Consider the following 13412-nt stretch of genomic DNA (forward strand, 5'->3'; position numbering starts at 1 on the left):
AATATGTGGTCCATACTCAACTGAATCGATGCACATTACTAGAGAACAAATCACAACTTCTTATTTCACCTCATTCAGATGTTACAACAAAATACTCTCCAGAAGAAACTAGGAAGACTTCAGTTTCATTACTTTGGAAGAGGGGAAGGGAAGGGGGCAAAGTTTAGTTGTTCTCATCATAGATAACCTGGGGTTTGTTTGTTAAGCTGAATATAGCCCAAGGCTCCTGAGGGGGATAGATAAACTGGGTTTCTGCCATGTAGAAATAAGGATGGACTCCCAAAAGGTAAGTGACCTTTCTCACAGCAGTAGGGCTGTTCTTTCTCAGAATTTTGTTACGCCAGCCCTTCTCCAGTTGCCATTTGTCTTTGTCAGCTATTTTATTAATTTCAACCCTTTCTTCTGCAGCATCTATTTTCAAGGGGGAAAATCCTGGCATTTTTGGAACATTTCAGTAACCCCTTCTTCCCAAACAGTTTTCATGTTCCATTGGAAAGAGATTTATGGATTATGCAAGTGGGAAACCGCAAGGACTTGCAGGAGGCATCTCATTCCTCCACCGCTATTTCCTCTTTCCCTTTTCTGAAAACTCTCATAGCCGCCCCCTTTTTCCTGCTTCCATCTCTCCTTCTAGGGTTGCCAGCTTGGAGATCTCCTGGAATCACAACACATCTCCCAACTACGGAGATCAGTTCCCCTTAGGGTTGCCAGCTCCAGGTTGGAAAATTCCTGAAGATTTGGGGGGTGGAGCCTTGGGAGGGTGAGGTTTGGGGAGAGAAGTGACCTTGGCAGGGTATCATGCCATAGAGTCCACCCTCCATTTTCTCCAGGGGAATTGATCTCTGTCATCTGAAGAGCAGTTGTAATTCCAGTAATCTCCAACCCTCACCTGGTTGGCAGCCCTAGTTCCCATGGAGGAAATGGCTGCTTTGAAAGGTGAAGTCTAGCAATGCACCCCTATGAGGTCGCTCCCCTCCTTGAACCCCACCCTCCGCAGGCTCCACCCCCCAAATCTCGAGGAATTTCCTAACCAGGATTTGTCAACTGTATACCCTTCCACCCAACCTGCCTTTAACTGCCATCTGTCTTAAGCTTTCCTTCTCTCCCCCCACCCCTCAGCAACCTCTACCCAGGAACACTGGCCCAGTTGTGTGGTGGCAGCTACTGGGCCAAGCCCACTTGCATTGTAGGGAAGCCTCAAGGACTTGTGGGGTGGCACCTCACTTTCCCTGTATCCCTTTCCTCACACTGTTCCTCTTTCCCTCATCCTGGCAACACCTTTTCGCGCCTCATTCTCTTTTTCTCAGCCATTCACCAACTTACCTATTATTCGCCTCCCATTTTCAGCTATATTTATTATTTATTTACTTCATTTATACTCTGCCTTTCTCCATAGTGGGGTCCAAAGCAGCTTACAGTATTCTCCTCTCCTCTGTTTTATTTTCACAACAACCCTGTGAGGTACATTAAGCTGAAAGTATGTGACTGGTCCAAAATTACCCAGTTAGCTTCTACAGCAAGATGGGGATCTGAACCTGGGTCTTGCAGATCTTGCTCTGATGCTCTAATTGCTATACCACACTGGCTTTCATAGGGTGGCTGCTGTTGAACAGCAGCCCAAAATATCCAGTACTTCAGAATGCATCCTGCTACTTCACCTTGTGTCACAGGCTTTCTACATGAGTCCCACTCATGTACAAAGCCTTATATGTATTTTCTGCACTGCAAGGATTCAGCAGGTGTCCAGGGACAAGACGAGTAGGTACAATCCTGATCCCCTTGATGTATGAAGAATGAACATGCTTTTGCATGCCTGAGCAAGTATGATGTAATGGTTAAGAGTGGTGGACTCAAATTTGGAGAATAGGGTTTGATTCCCCTCTCCTCCACATGAGCGGTGGTCTCACATCCGGTGAACCGGGTTGGTTTCCCCACTCCTGCACATGAAGCCTGCTGGGTGACAATGGGCTTGTCACAGTTCTCTCCAAACTTTCTCAGCCCCATCTAGCTCACAAGGTGTCTGTTGTGGGGAGAGGAAGGGAAGACAATTGTAACCAGTTTGAGAGTCCTTAAAGGTAGAGAAAATCAGGGTATAAAAACCAACTCCTCTTCTTCTTCGTGAATAGGACTTCAGCTGAGCCCATTTCCAGGAATATAAATTAAAGAGCTTCATGGTAGTAAATTTTGATATAGACTGGCATAAGTATGTTTATAATAAGATGCTTTGTGCTTTATATTTTTAATATCTAATTGAAAATTTATCGTTGAGTCATGTTAAAAAAAGTTGGCCGGTATTTCACTGCTTGGTTAATAGAATATAAGGAAGATTTCTTAAGGTGTATTTTTTGTTAGTTTGAAATTGGTTTAATGTAGTAGCATAACCAGAGACTGCAAAAGAAGATGCTGCCTACATTGTTGCAGAAGTAAAATGCCCTAAATGCTGAATACAAGAAATGGACTGGCAGTTAAAATGCTATTTCACTTCTGTACTACTACTGTGAGAAATCCATTTGGGGTTGCAAAATGAACGGGCAGCCTTTTTGAATAGCGCACCTGTGGTTAGAGCGTAAGGGGAGCCCAGGAAGTACATATGTAGCTGGTGTTTGAGCCCTATCCTTTGCTTGTGAAATCATCTGATATGTGGGAGCAGCCTGACCCGTCATAATGGCCTTTCTATGTCTAGATCTGCTGAATCAGATCTTCTCTCTACCAGCCATGGTCCAGGCAGTGCCATGCAATGAGGGCAACTCTGCTTCTAGATTTTCCCCGAAGCTTTCTGTTCTGTCGCAGAGCCTGTCAGGTCAATTGATTATTAAAAGTCTTATTTTAACAGTGATGGCGCAGTCTGATTTGTTTCTAAGGTAACTGTCTGTGGTACTGAATTTCATATTCCCAGCTAAAATAATTCTCTCATTTCAAGTGGAAAAATCTTCTTCAGTTCTTTTATGTAAGAATTTTCCTGTTAAATATCCCCCTCTCCTCTGCTCCACTCTTTTTCTAGTCCATTTTTTTGTAATTTAGCATAGGTCTTTTGTCAATAACCATATAAGTTTGTTCTCTAACAAAAGCACTACTGATACATCAGGTGTTTTTTTAATGTCCCTATCAAAATGAAAACCATGGAACACTTTATCTTAGTTTAGAGAGATGTATGTTGACTGATTCTATCCATATTGTCGCTACTGATTTTCCTCCAACGATCTGTGCATTTGCACCAATTGTTCTATCGTAGTTAAGAACTAAATCAATATGTAATTAAATCAGTGTGAAGTACAGTTTAATAACAGCACTGTTTTTACATTTCTTTTTTATGTTTTTCCATATTTATTACCTGAAGAAGTTGGGAAATGTTCTTCAGTAAAAACTCATATTATTTCAAATGACCTTCCTGGTTATTTTTTCAGCAAATATACAGTAGGAACTTTGATCTCTGGTTTCTCTTCAGATCGTATTAATCTGTCACCTTTTACAAAAATTTCCATGGAGAGAGGAACCCTTATCTAAATAAGACAATGATAAATGCATCTGTCTCTGCATAAGCAGAGTACTTTTGCATAAACAGTAGTACTTTTGTTAGAGAACAAACCTTTATAGAAAGACCATATAATAGAGTTTGCTTTTTGTACAAGGCCGAGGTCTTTCTTTCCTTGACATCTGGACATTATCAGTGTGAGGCACTCATTCACCATGGCTTATTATAAATTTAAACTATCTTTATTGAAACTAAGCAGTAGATGTAAACAGCTACAACCACTCGGTACCCAGCCCAAACTGGGTACAGACAAACTATGGCTGTAGTTTGCAACTGCCTCCTCTTCACTCTATTCAACATGTACATGTAAGGCCAAGGGTCCCCAGCCTTTTTGGCCCTGCAGTAGGGTTCCCATCTTCCTGCTGAGGGAAGGGAATCTCCTGCCCCCAGCACCCGTTGGCTTCTACTACTCAGCTAAGTGGCAGAAGGAAACAACTGGGGAAACGGGGAGGCACCAAGGGAAGAACTGGCCAGTGCCAAGTGCTACATTGGGGACACTTATGTTAGGATACTTGACATACATAAACAATATCATATAGATATGAAATGTGTTATTTCTTGGTCTAATTTCCCAGTTTATTTAAATATGCATACCCAACCTTTCCTATTGCTCAGGATGGCTTACAATTTCAAATGCAAAATACAATAAATCCCCTCATTAATCTCCCTCCCCCTAAAAAATGCCTGCCATGAAAAGCCCTAGCAAGCAGAGTAGCCTTGCAGCCAGCATGGTGTAGTAGTTAAGAGTGTGGAGCCAGTGTGGTGTAGTGGTTAAGAGCAGAGGACTCTAATATGGAGAACCAGGTTGGATTTCTCACTCCTCCACATAAGTGGCGGACTCTATCTAGTGAAGCAGTTTGGTTTTCCCATTCTTCCACAGGAAGCCTGCTGGGTGACCTTGGGCTAGTCACAGTTCTCTCCGTACTCTCTCAGCCCCACCTGCCTCACAAGGTGTCTGTTGTGGGGAGGGGGAGGGAAGGCAGTTGGTTGGGTTTTTTTTCTTTATATGCTGACTTTCTCTACCACTTAAGGCAGAATCAAACCGGCTTACAATCACCTTCCCTTCTCCGACCCACAACAGACACCCTGTGAGGTAGGTGAGGCTGAGAGAGCGTGACTGGCCCAGGGTCACCCAGCTGGCTTCATGTGTAGGAGTGGGGGAACAAGTCCAGTTCACCAGATTAGCCTCCACTGCTCATGTGGAGGAGTGGGGAATCAAACCCGGTTCTCCAGATCAGAGGCCACCACTCCAAATTGTAAGCCAGTTTGATTCTCCTTAAAGGTAAAAAAAATTGGGGTTGTGGCTCAGTGGTAGAGCATCTGCTTGGCATGCAGAAGGTCCCAGGTTCAAACCCTGGCATCTCCACTTAAAGGAGCTAGGCAAGTAGGTGATGTGAAAGACCTCTGCCTGCGACCGTGGAGAGCCGCTGCCAGTCTAAGTAGACAATACTGACTTTGATGGACCAAGGGTCTGATTCAGTATAAGGCAGCTTCATGTGTTCATGTGTTCAACTCTTCTTCTTCTCCTCCTCCTCCTCCTAATCAGCTCTTGAGATAGTGCTCCCACTCACCTCTTCAGGGAAGCTGTAACAGAGGTCTCCAAACCAAAACAATGTAACTGTTTGAACATAAGCAAGATGTGTTTTCATTAGCTACTCCTTGGCAATAATCAGACCAGATAGTTTCTGGGTTTTCTTTAAGGGCAGCCCAGCATCAAGTGCATTACAGTAATTCAACTTTGCCTATAAGTGCTAACTACTAATGACTACAAAATTCTGACATGCAGCCCATGTTCTTGCAGCCCAAGTTAAGCACATGTAAGTCCCTGTACGTTCAGTGGGTGGGAGTTTAACATGCTTAACATTTGCATTGAAATCAGTCTAGTTTAAAATATATTTAACTTTGGCTGAGTAATGGCCAGTATAATGAAATTGCAAGTATAATAGGGCACATTCTAGAATCCCACCCATGCTTCCCATTCTTTTCCTCTCAGAGGAACATGCTTTACATAAATCACTCACTGAATGTTACCTTTGTGGTGTAGCGCTTAGTACGTCAGATAGAACTGGGGAGATCTGGCTACAAATCCCCGCTCTGCCGTGAAGTTCACCAGGTGATTTCTGTCTCTCTCAGCCCAACCTACTTTACATGGCTGTTGTAAGGTTATATGGAGGAAGGAGTAATGTATGCTTCCCTGAGTTCTTTTGAGGAAGGGCAGGACAAAAAGGTGAAAGGTGGTGTGTTCCTTGGTCCATAGCAGAAAATAATAGAAGTTCTGCATATTCCAAAACTGCTGGATTATGGCCATTATGCATTTTTCAGACTAAAATTCTATTGCATTATACATACATCATCATCACCTTTATTAGGCATGTAATTAAACATACATAGTATCCATAGGGTCGCCATGAGTCGGAAGCGACTTGACGGCACTTAACACACACACACACACACACAGTATCCATGGAGCAGCCCAATGCCCTTTAATTGAACGGAGGAAAAAACTCCAAGTGATATTGATGGAACTGAATGTATGTAGTCATGTAATTTAATACTTTACCCGCTGAAGGAAAGGGATAATTTGCTTCATTATTTTATTAACAGCAGTAATATTTAATTAGGTCATTTTGTTCTCTATGTTGTACAGTATATAAGATTTTTTGGTTCAGTGTTTGTATTAACTATAAAAGCTAGGTGATTTATCTAAAAACCACTGTTACTCACCTAATATTTGACCCATACAGGTAGCTTGAGTTCTCAACTGAGCTAATACCAGTTTTAACTGTACTTTAATTTTGTTGAGGTTTATATTAATACTGAAGAAAACTTTGAGATAAGCAGAAAAAATGTTTGGGTTTAAATCAATTGATTTAAAAAAATTACAATAGAACTTGGTGTCCAATACTAAAGTGAAACTTTACACTTGATGAATCCCAGGTGCCAGGTTGGCATGAGAAATTTCATTGTGGCAGTATTTTCAGCACTGATTCTTTTGTGATGTTTCTCAGCAATCCTCAGTGGAAGTTCAAAGCTTATTTATCATTCACATTAGAATATGTTTGGTTATATGACATAAAATGCATATGTGTGCTATTGCTTATGTTAACTTTATACCATTCAGTAGTGGTAGTTGCTTCCTCTGCTGGCTCCAGTATTCAATTTCAAGGAATTTTTTAAAACAATGGTGAACTAATGAGAAACTGGGGAGAGCTTGAGGTTAAAGGTTATGTTTTTTTTTCTGATGACAACCAAGCTTACCCCTATATTTATTTGTATACCTCCACAATTTTGTCATAGCGCGAATAAAACTATGAGAAATGTGAAAAGTTTAGGATTCAGTTTTGTGGTAGCAATAATTTGAAATTATGGTCATTAAAATATAAAATCCTGAAGGCTGAAAAATGTGTTCATTTCCCAAAATTTGGGGCTGGTTTGTGCACACACAAAATTTGGCGCGGGCGCACGCACACACACACACACTCCAGAAGTAATTACAGAGGGAAAATGAAAGCTTCAGAGTTTTCAGAAAACAGGTTTTACTGTAAATATCCGAAATTGGAGACTGTCAACATTGAGATGTAAATGAAGACAATCCCTTCCTACAAATACACACTGGGCAAGATCCAAGGAAGAATTAACATGTTGAACATTCTCTTCTGACCACAGCCCATACCTCAAAACAGTTAGGGAGACTCCCCAGTAGTCTCTGCTCATGGTGGATTGATATTTAAATCGCAAGAGACCCGAATCACTGTTTAAACCCTTGTTTTAATTGCCCCATTTATATTGCCTTGATTTAAACCATGACTTAAATCGCCAAGAAAAAAAACCCTATTTGTTTATTTTATCATGTAAGTAAATCACGTTTCCCATTTTGTAATCACTATATTTTCTGAATTAGTGCATGCTAATTTACTGTTATATCAATAAAAAAATCAGTTACAATTAAATTAAAATAGACTAGATAGAGCATAAACTAGTCATGGGTCCTGCATGCCTTTTGCACTGTAATATTATATATACTTAAAGGCCAGAGTTGAGGTGGAATTGTGAGAGTAATGAATTTGTTTGGCATGATGTGTATGTACAAGTGCACTAAGCAAGATCTAGTATATGAAAACTTGGACCCCAACTCCGGTCAGAATTAGATGTTTTAGACTGAGTACTGTTGAGAACTTTCCAGAAGCAAGGTTAGCGATTATTGTCCAAAAAAACAAAGGCAATGTCTATGTTGTGTAATAAGAAGTGCAATACATGACCTATTAAATAATATTTATAGCTTAATTCAACATTCTCTTGTTTAGTGGAAAAATTCAGAGCATCATTCATTTAGCTTTACAAAATAAATGTCAAATAAATGTTAGATTTAGTATGTATCAAATTTAGACTGCATTAAAGCGATATTATTTTTTAAAAACATTTTAATTTTAAAAATATAATTCAAATTAAAACAATCACCGGTTTGTATCTACCCTGACTTTGGTGCCGAATTGCGAACAATATATGGAAAGCCAGCGTCTTGATATCCGATAAAAGTTTTTTGCATCCCATCCTTTGGTAATAGATGACATTCATCAGAAAACCTATAAAAACATGGTTGACCATCTCCAATTACTGACATTCTCTTTGACACAATCATGAAGTCTGCTGCCACTTTTCAGTGAAGTTCTGTTGAAAGATTGCCCTTGTCTAGTCTGTTTACGCAGGCATGTGCACGCGCGCACACACACACACACACTCCAGAAGTAATTACAGAGGGGGAATGATGCCTTAAGAGCACTGCTGCTTCTCATTTGACTGCCTATGGTTTTGTCCTCAAGATTTAGCGAAGTAGTCCTTACCAAATTATGCCAGTTGTTGAGGGGAAACTTAAAGAATCAGGAGTTTCTTTCTGAAAACTTTTGGAAACGCTTTTTCTTTTCTTTCCTCCCCCTTTTTTTTAAACGATATGCAGTCAACTCTCTTTTTTGTCTTTCAAAGTTACTCCTTTTAATTGAGTTAATTTCAAAATGACTGAGAATTGTTTAACACCAGTGAAACAACACAAATAGTAGTTTAGTGTTGTGACTGTTGGCTAAAGATTGTATTATCTAAAATTACTTAGAGGTATGTTTTAAATAGTTGTTGTAACGTGATGTACGTAACCTAAAATGATACGTGAAACATTCTTCTTCTTTTTTAAGCTGAGGAGAATCCATCTAATTATCTTGCATAATGATTTTGAAATAGCATGCATATATGAATGAAACAGATGTAGAAAGAGCCATCATTTCATGATTGAATCATTGGAAGAAAGCAATTTAATGAAATATAATGACAAACCAATTAAGCTTAACTTTAGTGTTTAAGTAGTAGTCTGTTTGCTGATTAAGATGGTGTGTTTTGAAATTTCCCACCTGTTGGATTCAATAAAAAATGCCTCCTAAAATCACTGAAGTTTGAAAAAGCTGCTTTCTTGCAAATGTGTTAAATTAGCGAGCAGCAGGGAGTTCAGCCTCTGTGTGTTTAAGGCATGAAAGGTTCATGTAGATAATTCTGTCAATCAAAATCAATAAAGCAGATGACAGATTTAGGCAATAATTTTTTTAGTAAAACTAGCCTTACTGTTTGAGTCACCAACATAGTGCTATTGGATTTTCTGTGCGTTAATGCTGAAAACCCAAGCCTATTGATTTTTGGATTTTGAGCATATCTAGGATTTCCTTAGCATTCATTGTGATGCTTCGCACTTAAGTTGTGACAACGTCCGTGGCGTAGTTGTATCCTTCACCGCTAATAAGTTTCTAATCTTACTGAAAGGGGGTAGCTTTATGGCTTTATGAAACGATTATTTCCCCCCCAAACTGTCTGGGTGTTGTTTCTTTGTCTAGTAGCCAATACTACCCGCCATCTTCCCTAGGAATTAACATGCAGTCACAGATTAAGATCTTTGACTGCCATAAATCTGCTTCCCAATATGTTTGACTGGCAGGAAAGCTCTCAAGCCATCCCTAATATAAATAGGGTTTTAGCACATCAAGTACCGCTCTATGGTCAAACTCCCAATTTTGCAGTTGACCTGCTCGGTGTTGCGTATTCATCCCTCCTTTTTGCCCAATCCATGTGTATGCATGTTACCGTGTATATTCATGTTAGTGTGTATGTGTATATGTAGAGACTGAGACAGGATAACAAAATGAACTATTGTATGCAGGAAATATACGAAGCTCACCCAGCAGCTGCCAGCAGCAACTGCTACATGCAGTCCACTGATTATTGCACCTATATCGAAGACAGTCAGAGTTACGGTTGTGATGCCCAGGTCCTGCACAGTAATAACATATATATGGAACAGGCCTGGGCGGTGAATCAGCCTTATACCTGTAGTTACCCTGGAAACGTTTTTAAAAGCGAGTACTCTGACATGGACATGGCCCTGCATCAGTACAGCCAACCTGAATATTTCACTGAAGAAAAGCCTACTTTTTCTCAAGGGCAGTCACCATCGTACTCTCAGAAGAAAGGTAGGGGCAATTTTGTTGATTCTTGCTAGCAAAAATTTAATCCACCTGCATCTAGCTGTTCGGCTTGCTTCACACTTTCAAGCGTTCTCAGTTGGCTCAGTTACACCTTTGATGTGAAGTCTGCCTGTTCAGTACTGAGAGCAAGAGCAACAGATGTTGCTAGGCGATTGGAAAGGCGTTTTTTTTTTTATCGTAAAAGATAGGGACCTGCAATTACTTTTATTTTAGCTTTAGGCTGCTGTTTTATTCCTATTTCTCTCTATATATATGTATATATATATGTGTGTGTATATATATATATGTGTGTGTGTGTGTGTGTGTATATATATATGTATATATGTATATTGCCAGCTGGCTGTGTCTGCTTTTTGTCAGACTGTGAGAAAGTTTTTTCTCTGCAAGGTGATCGTTATGCATTTGCAATCTTGGCTAGTTCTAGTGTTTTCCTTAAGGTTTTGTACTTAAATAGATATTGGGTAATTTGTATGAGAGGATGTTCAAATGAAGATTCAAGTGTCAAAGCAAATTTATGCTATTGTTGCGTAGTTCAAGTTCTTAAAGTACATAGCATTGAATTAGAGCGAATTAGTGGGAGCTGCTAATAAGGCAAGGGGGCTATAAAGCAAAGCTAAACTTTACCATAAAAAGTTTATTTAGTGTGTGAGTTGGGTGGGTTGGAGTAAAAAATTAATATCCTTTTATTTATTAAAATACTCTTGTATTTTTCAAAAATACACGATTAGATAAAAGATACAAGGTAAAAAAAAAAGATACAAGATAAAATTAGCTCCTAAGAAGCAAAATATGCATCCTTTTTGTGCGAGATTTAGAATAGTGTGCAAACACTATTTAGGCAGCCTGCAGTGTTCAGTATTAGCTTAAAGTCTGACCAGCATAAATTAAAGAGTATCATTTTACATCAATATTATAGTAGTGCATTGTTAAAGCTTATCTGTCTTTGTACAATTAAAGCCCAATTCAGCTAATGTAACTAGTCATAGAGCAGATGTTTTGTTATTTTAAACTGATTCTCTAGCCCAAAGTAGCCTATTTTAAAATGTATTAGGAGTATGAAAAACTATGCTTCTTTCCCCAAGTACTGAAAATAACCATTAATACTAAACACATACCTTATTTTCCTTAAGTACCATAGTGTGAAAAGATAACAAAATTAAACAAATGTAAATTCTGTATCTGAGCAAAGAATAGATGGTTATCAGGTTGGGAGTTATGTGCTCCAGAATGGAGACTTTTTTCCTATTCATGTAGTACATTGTTTTACACTAAGGAATTTTTATCAGAGCTGATTTTCACACTTAAAAAGGTGCTCCTGACTTTGCCTCTTGATTTTGCATTTCACCCCATAATATCAGACAATGATTAGTTTGTTCATAAAATGTATTAATTGTCTCTTTGAAATAGTTTGGGAAAAGCCATGTCATTCTTCTCTCGCTTATGCACACAGATGACTCTGTTAGCTTTCTCTTTATGTTTGATTCATAATATGAATTTCTCACCTTTTAAAAAAAGGAATAAAACTGAATTGCTTAAGAATCATCAAACACAGCTGATGATTCTGAATGTATCATGATATACAGGTTGGGATTGCTGTTGCCTTTGATAATTATTAAGTCTGTAGCTATCTTAAAAGCTGTACCTGAGGTATCTGTCTGGGGACTTATTCCACCTTTTTGTTGCTGGATTTAATAATGGAGTTTCTGGAAAAAAACCTTTCCTTTCTTGTATCAACCTCAGTAAAAGTTCCTGAGAGTTTTGATAGTTAACACTGTTGTGCCTGCTGTAATGAGACAGCTGGCAAAGACACCTACAGTGTAGGTGAATGAAGAATCGTATGACTTCTCCATATTATTCTAATGTTATGTTTGCTAAACAAAAGAAAAGCCATGTCTTTTAAAACATAGTAATGTTTCCTCATTGGATGTTGCCAGCCAAACCCTAATAAAAGTAACATCCCCTAATCCTGGCAGAAGGCTTTAATAAGAAACATTTGTGACAGTATTGATCCAAAATTGATTTTTTTCCTCCTGTATTCTCTACCCTTTTGGTTAGCAAAGTCTTAGTACTAGCTCATTAAAACAAAATTAAGATCCAAAGCGGGTGTCCATGATCAGCTCTACAGAGCTTTGTGCTAGTTCGATGCAACACTTAATACCTTGATTTGTATTAATGATGGTCACTACTATGTCTGTGCAGTGCTACTTCCTAAGAGCAATTAATAACACACTTCTAAAACTTCTACTGGTTATAACTTGTTCTTAAACAAATGTCTTATTTTCTGATGCCAGTGGAAGCCTTCCCAAAGGGGTGACTATTTCCTTCTCTGCCAGAAATCCCAAATAGAAACTTAAGTTGCTAACAAAAGTGAAGAACAAAAGATCCCACAGGATGTGTGGGACTGCATCTATGGAGAAATTATAAATGCCTAGAAGTTATGGAATATAAATATTCTATCAACAGCATAATCGTATGCTTCCGGCTGTTGCTTTAGAATGTTTTCACTTTGTATTTTTAAATCCTTGCTGTCTTTCTCAGTAAGGGAAAAATTATAGAAAGATAAAGAGGCTGAAAATCAGAATCTGCAATTAGTTAAATGTTGGATATTCTTTAAAAGTAGAATTGTATACTATCAGTAAAAATTTGCCATGCTTCATTTTGAGGTGTTTAATGTGGTTTATAGGAGAAACCATTAATTTTAAACACTTATAAAAGAAAAGGAAGGTCTGAACATTTATTGTCCTGAACATGCGAACCGTTTTATTTATATCAATAACTCCTCATGGGAACAAAGGTTTATGTCAGCATAAGACGGCCAGTTTTCTGTGGTGTCAGTTGCATCACAGATCCGAACTCTGAGGGTTATTCAAGATAATGCAAGGTTCAAGGTAATCTGTACTAATAAGAGAACAGTATTAACAATTTGCCCAACAGTGTGATTATTTTGCATGACACCCAACAGTCGTTTGGGTCCAGTGATCTGTCAGCCTAAAGCACGAAGGGATGCAGATCTTTTGTTTGTTCCTCCCCCCACCTAACAGTCCTTTTGCACTCTGAATTTTTGTTCCCCTGGGATCACAGGAGTAGACTGGGGAGCTGTACTGAGATGGGGTGAAATTGCGCTCTCTTCCCTCTTCTGTCTATGCAGCTTTGCCAATGGAAGAGGCAGGAGGGGTGATTTTCTTCCTTCCCCCAATCTTCTCCCATGAGTCCAGGAATGAGCGGGAAAAACTGCCAGGAGGAGGGGAAGATCTGCAGTCCCTGTGCAGTCCCTGCACCTGTGGATCACTGGATCCAACCCCTTTTTTAAAATTCTTGAGAAATTATGATCAAGAGTGGCATCCTTTTACCTAGGATGTGGT

General features: G+C 39.1%; 1 protein-coding gene and 1 non-coding gene across 3 annotated transcripts in view; both read left to right on the forward strand.

The window, feature by feature from the left end:
* THRB (thyroid hormone receptor beta) overlaps window positions 1-13412 on the forward strand; it is a 159767-nt gene that overhangs the window by 111697 nt on the left and 34658 nt on the right. Inside the window, exon 1 of one of the 2 annotated variants that reach the window (XM_056857231.1) lies at window positions 9621-10035. The exons of the other annotated variant lie outside the window; for it this stretch is intronic. Within the exon in view, the coding sequence (XP_056713209.1) occupies window positions 9708-10035 (328 nt within the window). The 5' untranslated portion in view covers window positions 9621-9707. Of the gene's footprint in view, window positions 1-9620; window positions 10036-13412 lie in introns of those variants that run through there. 2 annotated transcript variants of the gene reach the window in all.
* Window positions 4827-4898, forward strand: TRNAA-GGC (transfer RNA alanine (anticodon GGC)). Its single transcript has one exon. It is a non-coding gene; the product is annotated as a tRNA-Ala (tRNA).

The sequence above is a fragment of the Euleptes europaea genome, chromosome 11 (genome assembly GCF_029931775.1).
Source record: "Euleptes europaea isolate rEulEur1 chromosome 11, rEulEur1.hap1, whole genome shotgun sequence".
Classification (NCBI taxonomy): domain Eukaryota; kingdom Metazoa; phylum Chordata; class Lepidosauria; order Squamata; family Sphaerodactylidae; genus Euleptes; species Euleptes europaea.